Source organism: Trachurus trachurus (assembly GCF_905171665.1).
Source record: "Trachurus trachurus genome assembly, chromosome: 8".
NCBI lineage: Eukaryota > Metazoa > Chordata > Actinopteri > Carangiformes > Carangidae > Trachurus > Trachurus trachurus.
This window is the reverse complement of record NC_139905.1, coordinates 18352115-18361744: the sequence shown is the minus strand read 5'-3', so window position 1 is coordinate 18361744 and position 9630 is coordinate 18352115. Positions and strand designations below refer to the sequence as shown.

General features: G+C 38.1%; 1 protein-coding gene across 1 annotated transcript; it reads right to left on the bottom strand.

Moving 5' to 3' along the window:
* Positions 1-757: 757 nt before the first annotated feature.
* il12rb2l (interleukin 12 receptor, beta 2a, like) lies at positions 758-9170 on the bottom strand. Its single transcript, XM_083977073.1, has 15 exons — positions 9062-9170; positions 8496-8594; positions 6960-7107; positions 6697-6845; positions 6433-6575; positions 5812-5953; positions 5060-5127; positions 4737-4950; positions 4141-4335; positions 3943-4047; positions 3686-3814; positions 2991-3131; positions 2757-2832; positions 2297-2402; positions 758-2100 (listed from the first exon to the last, which is right to left on the bottom strand). Exons 2-15 carry the CDS (start codon positions 8566-8568, stop codon positions 1720-1722), a joined length of 2070 nt encoding a protein of 689 aa, XP_083833199.1. The 5' UTR covers positions 8569-8594; positions 9062-9170; the 3' UTR covers positions 758-1719.
* Positions 9171-9630: the final 460 nt, after the last annotated feature.

The window sequence follows — 9630 nt, the reverse complement described above, 5'->3', positions numbered from 1 at the left end:
TTGTGCGGCGCGTGTTTACACTAAGCATTACGGTAAGGACTTCAAAATAAAATGCTACATTCTAGTGAATGTACGGTAATTGCATTCCTCCAGACAGCTAATCAGTGTGTATGTATATGAATACACAAACAAATAAAAAGAAATGCGTTAAAATAAAACTTATATTAAAATTGTATACCTTCCTGTCTCCACAGACTTTTTGCACTTAGAGTGGTTTTAGGATGTTGATAACGGGGATAATGGCTGGATGTCATTATATTGTTTACCAAAGTGATTTCTAATGTTTCTGCCATATTTGTTTTTAACAATTCATTATTATTAAGTTTGACTAATTATTCACACCATATAAAATGACAAACACTTAATTTTCATTTATCATGATATAGTTGTCAACTAACAATACCGATTACCTTAAAGTCGTGTAAAGTGAAACTAATCACTGTCTTCAATTTATTAATTTATTCACTGATGACAGACTGATTCTTTGGACGTTACATTTGCTGGAAGATTGCTTAATTACTTTGAAGTCAGTTCTTAGGCATCCTTACTGTAATATCCTGTATACACGAAACACAAAATAAAGTCAGTCATGTCAGTGTCTTAGCGTTTGGAAGGCACTTTATAGATCAAAGAGATCATTGATAAATGAATTGGTCTTGCTTATTAATTTTGTTCACATCAAATATCAGGTGAAACGTGTTGCCTATAAATTCACAAGACACAAGATCCATTTTGTGTACATCTCTTTAAAAAAAATCATTTTTATTTTTACATTACATAGATGTCATACTGTAGCTTACAGTGTTCAAATAATCATTTCACTTTCACTGCTGCAGGGTATCTTGTAAGATAATCTTACATGCATTGTACACTGTTTTTCTAGTAAAGCATTCAATGTTTTAATGTTCAACAAAGCAGTTGTATATATGCTGTTGGATAAGGTGATACGTGCTTTGTATTGTCATTTTATGTGTTTTGTCATCAGGTGTAATTCTCAGTATCATGGCTGTTTGATTATTGTGTTGGAACTGGCATTACTGTACCGGTAAGCGCTGAAAGACATCCCACTGGCATTGTTACGTTTTCAAGATGAAAGACTGTATGGTTGTTTGTTTGGTTTTTGTCTTGTTTATTTTAACACTATGTGTTTTAGCTGTTTTTTATGCTCCTTAATAGTTTTTTTTTTTTTTTACATCCACAATGAATGATGATACCTGAATGCAATTAAATAAAAATTAAATTACTATAACATGTAATTGTTATATTTTGATTGATTTTGCCTTTAAATGTCAATACTATGTACTTGTGTTTCACACATACAGTAATTTGATTTAGTTTTTCCTGAGATGCTTAGACATAGGGCCAAGTATACAGTATGAGCAGGTGTCATATACTTAGCAGTCAATCAATATCCCTGCTGAGGCTCCACTTTAATGTGGACATTAAACTTCATCATTAACAGCAAACCTCTTACAATGCCTTTCTTGCTTTATATTTCCACAACCAGGTTCAACATGGCTGACAACTCACGAATTGAAATACAAAGAAGTAAAAAAAAAGAAAAGTAAAGTAAAAGTGAGCACAGAACAGAGAAACAAAAGCTAGAAGCCTGTCCAGAGGCTCATAGTTTACAATCACATTTCTACATTCAACATTTCACATTTTAAAAAAATCTTACGATTTATGTGTCCACGAGCCAATGAGGAGACAGCATCAAACTTACAGTATTTCCAAAGCAGTGGGCATGAAGTGCTTTTCATAACCTGATGTAAACTGTTCTTCCTCTGATGAGCAATCATCCCCGACCTCCTCTTTGTCTCTCTCCTCATCCGAGTCTACCATTTTGCTGTACTCCTTTCTTCCATATCTGTGGTTTGCCCTGCCTCCCGGCTTTGCGATAGCTTCCTCACTCTGATCTTCTTGGCAGTCCATGTTTGAGCAGCCATCTCCCAGCATTGACGTAGTAAATTTGTCAGTGTCTGAGGTTTTCTCTGAAGAGGACATTAAAATCTCGGGCTGTTTTTCAACAACTTCCAACATTGAGATTTTGGGATGTGACTCATTGACGGGAATGCAGATCCAAGCCAAGGAGTCGTTTAACTGGAAATCACAAACAGAAACAATTCAGAAATCAAAGAGTTGAAGAGAGTGTGTAGTTGTAAACGAGACATATAATAACCAGTGGAATAGCAAAACAATGGCAATTACACTTACAATTATTCATTTAGTGTAAACTGCATTCAGACCATGGCTCACAGAAGACAAAGAAATCCTGTTATTTCAATAGGTCTCTTACCTGGTGCTTCATCTGTCTGAAGATGTGGCTATTGCTGGGATCTGGCACTTTCTCATATAAACATGGGGTCATCCGTGGGCACACTTTCTTTTCTCCGTTACAAATACTAAGACATAAGTAAAAAAAAAAATAATAATAATTTTTTACAATCTCCCAAACTACACATTTTTTGAAGATTTGTTTGAATAAACATGCATGTTATGTATCAACATTATCACTGGACAAGATTGATTAGATTTAGTCATTATTATCCTACTGTACTTGCTTTATTTTAGCATGTATGCTAAAATATTTTAAAGATTTGTTATGAGTGGATAACAACAAATCTTTGGACAGTAGTCAAAGTATTTAAAAACAAATGTGAGTCATCACACTCTTGAATGAGACTAAGGCATGAGAATAGAGATTCAGAAAAACAATTCAGTTCAAAGACAACTTGTAGATAAAATGATCATCTCACCAGAAGAAAACAAAAAGGCATATCAGAGCCATCAGAATCACAGAAAGTGGTATCAGCACAGCTGGTATCAAATACACTGAGAAATGAAAGAGAAAATAGAGTTAAACCACTGAGTGTGTTAATGAGGTAAGTATAATTCACCCATTTATCAAACCTCTTGGAAACCATTTTCATACAGTTCACATTAAAAACAAACTTAGTCAAAAAGTAAAGAGTTGAGATGTGATGCAATACCATTTCTTTCATCCCGTGGAATGAACGTGATCGTTTTATTTGGTCCTGGTCCAGCTGCAGACACAGCTCTTATCCACGCCTCGTATGTCTGGCCTGGATTCAGATTACTGAATTTATGGGTTTGCTCTGTCACGTTGTAAACTAGGAGATACAAATTGTGTACAGCAAGGCTGAGTGTTGGAATGCAAATATAATTTTACCATAATTTTCTGAATACAAATTCTTTTTCTTTGTATATTCATCATAATTTCTCACATGAATACTGGTATTGATTTTGTATAAAATTCATGAAAAGTAGCTGAGCTCAAAGTGTCTAGAGTCTACAGCCATGCTGTCAGTCAGTTGCATTTTGAGGTAAATGCCAAATGAATCTCACAGTAGCAACTCTACCATGATGCCGTTTAGCAGATACCACTTTGATGATTAGCACAAAAGACAAAGTACAGCTGGCGTTGATGGGAATCATCAACTAGATGCTGAGATTATTTCCCAAGATATAAAAAGAAAAAAGAAAACTGTGACTTAGTGCTAATGGGGTCACTAAAGTCAGCAGGATATATATTTGAGGAACTATGAAGGGCAGCCTGAACCAAAACCAATGATTGACAAATGACAAACCAATATTAGCAACCACAGACACCCATACATTTCCTTTCTTAATTATCATAACTGTGATATATATTAACAGTATGTACCTAGGTGTCTGCCTATTCCTATTTGGTAATACTGGATCAACCCATTCTGCTCAGAGGGAGGTTCCCACACCAGGGTCACCTCAGTGGCACTAATGGAAGACGCCTTGAACAATGACACTTTGTCGGGAACTGAAATGTGATTGAGAGAAAAAAATAAGAATTAAACTTCCTTTTAATCTTCCTTTTAACATGAGGAAAGATGACAGGTCAGACTTAGCAGGCAGAAATGGCTGGCCAAAACCACACATAAAACTTACTTTCTTCAAGAGAATATCCAATAACTGATGAAAGCTGGTGGACTTCCATACTGTGTGATACTGAGAACAGTGACACATTGAAGGGTGTGCCACGTTTAAAGTCACCTGTAGATGGAGACACACACCATAGTGGAATACACGCTTGGTGATGTTACGTTATGTTGTTGCTAAAAAAGAAATTATTCAAATCAAACAGACCTTTAAAAAACACTGTCGTTTGGTTTCCCTTCACTCTGATCCAATCAAATCCTTTGCCCCGAGGACGTCCCACTTGTTTGTATTGCACCACATATTCCTTCAGGTTGTCGGAGGGCCAAGAGGACAGATTCCAGGACACAGTGAGGTTCACTTCATTCATCTTGAGGTTTATGGCTTTTTTATTGTCCTCTTCACCTAGACATAAGACAAAATGTGCTTTGTTAGTTCGGCTGAGACACTGGAAACGTATAATTGTAAAACTGTTTCAGCATCATTTTCCAGAGATAACAGAAACTTTGAAACAGTAGCTACAACTTTGAGCTATAATAAAAAAAAAAACGTCTTTGAGCTATAATGATTAAACTTAATTCAAATTTAGCAAATGTATTGAATACTCAATTAAATGCATATTAAACACCACTGCCATATTCAGTCATACTCATACCCAGAGTCTGTCTGCACTGACTGACTGGCAGGTGACCAGCCTGCATGAATGAATGTGTAGCAACATATTTATCATCAACACAAAAGCTCACAAAGAGGAACTACATTTGATTAAATCAGTGTAGATTATCCGTACTCTTGGCAGGTAATACCTTGTTTTGGCAGAACTAGATGAGAAGGCTGTGTAGCACCATGAGCATTAAAGGCTGACACGTTGAATGATGACACATCCTTCAGAGAGGTGTTGAGGTGGCATCGCATCTTATCACACAACTGGTCCTCAGTTGTGAACACAGCTGAGCCGTTTTTGTACAACAGGCTGACATTGTATCCCTGAACACTGCACGTCTGAGATACAGCAAGGTTCTGGATGAAATAAAGACAGAGAGATGACAGCCATGGGTGAATGTGCATTAAGTCAGAATCTGGTTGTTCTAGTAAGTGAATAACTATAGTGGATCGTTTGTTTCCCTACCTTCCAGGTCAAAGCACAGTTAAAGCCTTCAAGGCAGTCCCACCATATATCAGGCTTTCCTTCAGGGTCTGAACAAGAGAGGTAAAAGACATTTTGTTTTAATAGAGAAACTGGTTATTTTGATTTTGTCACCAAGATGTGTTACATAGTGAGCCAGAGAAGGGGTTATGCGTGGATTTTAGAAGTGAAGCCACACTAGCTGTTTTCCTTTTCCTGTTTTTTCTGCTTGCTTGTGCTGCTGTAATTTCTGTTTTAAGTCTGTTTTGGTCTGTTTGGTGACATCCGCTCATCAAAGGGGAATCCAGATTCTGTCTTCTCTGCACAGCGTGAGACCCAGCACCACCTTATTCTAGAGCTGGTCGGCCTCTGTTTTCTGCTAGTCCATGAATGTTTCTGTCCTCTAACCACAAATTCCCAGCTATTGTGAAGTCGCCAGAGGCGGATGTGATTGTATTTGTTCAATGATATAAAGCCACTTGCTGTCCTTCCCTTTTAGAGAGAGTTTGTATTCGTTATCGTTATCGTTATCTTCGTTTGGCTTTAGATCAGGTGGCTCACACTGTTTCCCTAACCGATGGATCTGCGCAAGATTGTAACACTCCAATTTCCCGTCTTTAAGCTGAATATAAAAGTGATCTATACAACTAGCATAAAATGCTGACCCATTCAACACTTAAAAATGACAACAAACAAGATAGAAATGATAAATATGGGTCAATGTAAACTTAAAGACCACAGAGATGGAGACTCACTTTTTTCCACGCTCCTTATGCTCTGGCTTGCACTCCAGTCACTTGTTAAGCCTGTCTCACAGGCACAGCGAACTTGAAATTCATAGACGGTGCAACGCTGGGGATTTTCAATCCTATACATGGTGGAAAATCCACCCTCTTGCTGTTCAGAAGAGGGGAAAAAAGCAGATGACCATTGCTTTAGTCAATGAACAGTATAGAGTTTTTCTTCACAAGATTATGTTTGAACACTATTAAGCTCTGATTCAGTCTCCATCCCCTCACTGTCTGCATCCATCAAACATGTTTGTCTGTCTGTCTCTACCAAAGCACTATGCCCTACTGCTGTTACGGTTTTGTAATGTTACGCCATGTGTCATGTAATATTGTTGACAACGATCTATGAGTGAGGAAGTTGCTTAAATTGCAGACATTGTCAAAATGAAACTACCCTGCTTACTGGACAAAATCTGGTCTTTTGTTTTCATTATTGATGTTGTGTTATTGATAAAAGTGACGTGGAAATTAGATTTCAATGATTACATGATGGAATTAATTTTTGAACTACTAATGACATACGCAGGTTTTGAACAGGGACGAATCCATTAGTATGAAAAGAACTAAACTAAAAGAAAAGTAAACCTCATGCCACTTTTGGTCCACTTCATTCCGATGCCGGACGACACAGGTTCCCACAGAAAGCAGCAGGTCATTACAGAAGGAGTTCCACTCGACGTCTATTGACTTCTGCAGCCTCAGTGTGACTTTAGGAGGTGGTGGTTTGACTAGAGACAAAAACACATACACAAAACAATTGTCAAAAAGGCATCAAGTGCTGCTATTATCATCACTGGCTTTGGTGAAGGTGTCTGTATTCATGAATGAGGATTTGCAGGACTGACTCACTAATATCTGTCACGTTGAGGACAACCACCTCAGACTTGATAGAACCATGATCGTTCTTAGCCTCGACCCAAACACTAAGTCCTCCATAGGAAAAATGTTCACGATCTATAATTCCACTTGAACCTTTCGAACTGGTAACAAACGTGATCCTGTACAACAAGACAAAACCAGGCAACAGTATAAGAGGGGTGAAATCTAAACCAGAAAGCTACTTTCCAAATGATCAGATTATTGTTATCAAGATTATTTCTAGTTGTGGTTACTCGCTGGCTGTTGGCTCCCAGTGCAGACTGTAGTTAGTGGGGATCTGAGGGTCTGGCCCTCGATCCCAAGCACAATAGATATCTACATTGCAGCTTTCCTCGGTGCATGGGAAATTGCACTCAATATGCGATGGAGGAGCAGGAGGACCTGGAAAAAGAAAGAGTAAGGGTTTAAGTGTTTTTTTCTGTTCAAAGTATTTCAAAACTCAATCAAATAAATAAATTGAAGCAATATGTTGTGACAAAAGTAGTTTCAACAAAAACTGAGCATTACTGTATGATTCTGTGGGTGGGATTTGTTAGACTATGTTAGATAATTGTACATAATAAACTGGCCACATAGTGTTCTACCACATAACTGTGACACAAGGCCATAAAGTGGTTTGAATTAAAACATTTTTTGGAAACTTGTATGAGGAGTTCATAAAAGTCTCTTCTACCATCCAAAAACAATACTGGCTCACACAGTAGGAAAAATCTGGGAAGCCACTGGCAGTGGGACATCTCCATGTCTCAGAGCAAGCAAACACTACAAGAAACTCCCAGGACCTTTTGAGTCACAAAAATCTAACTAAAAAGGTAAATAGAGGTAAAATCAAAACAGATGCATGTAAATGGCCTCAAAAAATCAAAGTAAATGCTTCACTTTGCTCCTAAAGCCACATAAACAAGAAAAACTCCTTTGCTGGTCTACAGTCAGTAGTTTCTAGCAGTCTTAGTTGTGCAAATTGAATGTAAAATTATTTTTGAATATTCATTATTGTTCCATTTAATTGTCTAAATAGAAAATAGACAAAAAAGTGAGAGATAGTGACTAAAGAGGATGACGATATCAGACAGAAAGCAACAGATAGAAATCAACCACATAAGTTACCACATGAAAAACAGTCAAACTCATACGTGTATCTGCCAACCTCAGCAGATGAACACCTTTTTTTCTTATTCATCACACAAGTGTTCACCTTTACCCATTTCTTGTAAGACTGTGAAACTTTAGCGGTGATCAATTGATGCATGCAACACATTGCAGAGAAGCACATTGTTGGTGACGGTAACAGGAAATGAGCGTTTTAATCTGTCTGGGTCCAAACTGCACCCTTCCTTTGTCACCACTTCCTCATCACTGAAGACACTGATGTTCACATCACTTAATGTTGTGCTATACATGAGAAAAAAGTGCAGGCAGGTGACCTGGGGGCCCAAAGCATCCTTTATCAAAATAGTTTAACATTCTTGTGTAATCCCTTCAGTGAAAGCAAAACATGGGCCACACATAAAACACTCACTCACTCAAAGCCCATGCAGTCTTTTTTATAACCCACAGCGCAGTGCACATAGCATCTACTGTACATTGTATTACAGGAAAATGTGTTGTTGTAGTTAGTCAAGTCAAGTTAGTGTGGTGGCGTAAGAGGGCAATATTTTTCTCTGAATGCAGTGAAGCATGAAGTAGAGTAAAACTGAAACACACACAAAGTGCAAAATACAGAAGATTAAACATAACGGTACTTATACAACACCCTGAGGTATGCCTACCTGCTGAAACACAACAGATTGGTAGGCTGGCCAGCAGGATGGACAGGAGCCACCTTCTCTCTGGTGTGGCCATTACATCTGGACCCAGGCCACTAGTGCCTGTAGAAAACACAAATAAACATGTACACACAAGATGTAGCCTATAGGCTACTACACCACCCAGGTACCCATTCATTATCTACCAAACACATTTTTCCAACTACTGTAGACAAGTTGCTGATGTTTTAACACTAAGTAGCCTACAGTGAAGTTTGAGAACATGTGGAGTCGGCGCATTGATACACAGAGAGGTCTGCTGTTTGACGGACCGACATCTGCCGCCCAGTCATTCAAACCGGTAGATTTGCCAGTGAATTAAACTAATGTTAAAAAACAAAACAATGATACATCAAGCAAATAGGTGAACACAGTGATGTGATGTGAACGGTCCAAATACTCTGTGCCAAGTGAAAAGTTGCACAAAGTTCGTGTCTGAATAGCCTATTGTAATTTATTTTTTACAACGACCTCTTTTGTTCCTCAAAATTAGCAAACTCGCAGTAGATGTTAATTAGAAAACGGTTTACCTCATTCTGAGACACGCTGAGATGCCAGCCGTTCATTTTATTGCGTAATAAAGACTTCAGGCTTCAGATAAACTTGTTGTGGACTGGAGTTGGTCCTTTCTGCTTACCGGGTGACCCCTCCCATTTCTGGAATTGCCGGTGACGTAGTAGTAGACACGCGCGCACATGCCTTCAGATTCACACACGTTACATTCACATGTACACTATTTTAACCAACACTGTCTGACTCACTTCCTGCACACTGTTTGCTGCAGGTCTTAAAAAACCGTGTTTGTGACATTTAGCCCAGGTATCTTTACGGAGAAAAAACATTTTTATCAAAGTTTTATTTTTATTTTATTTTACCACATAGTGGACAATTTACTCAGTAGGCTACATTTAAGTAGGCTATAAATATACCAAGTTGAGGTATGTGCCTATATGAATCCCTCCTGTGCATAGGTGTTTTGTTATGTCTCCAGACAGCCAGTAGCCAACCAGCTGCAGGGATTAAAATGATTATCTGATAAAAATAAGCATCATTCAATCCCAGCACCTTGTATCATGGTGGAAGCATCCTTGAAGTCCAG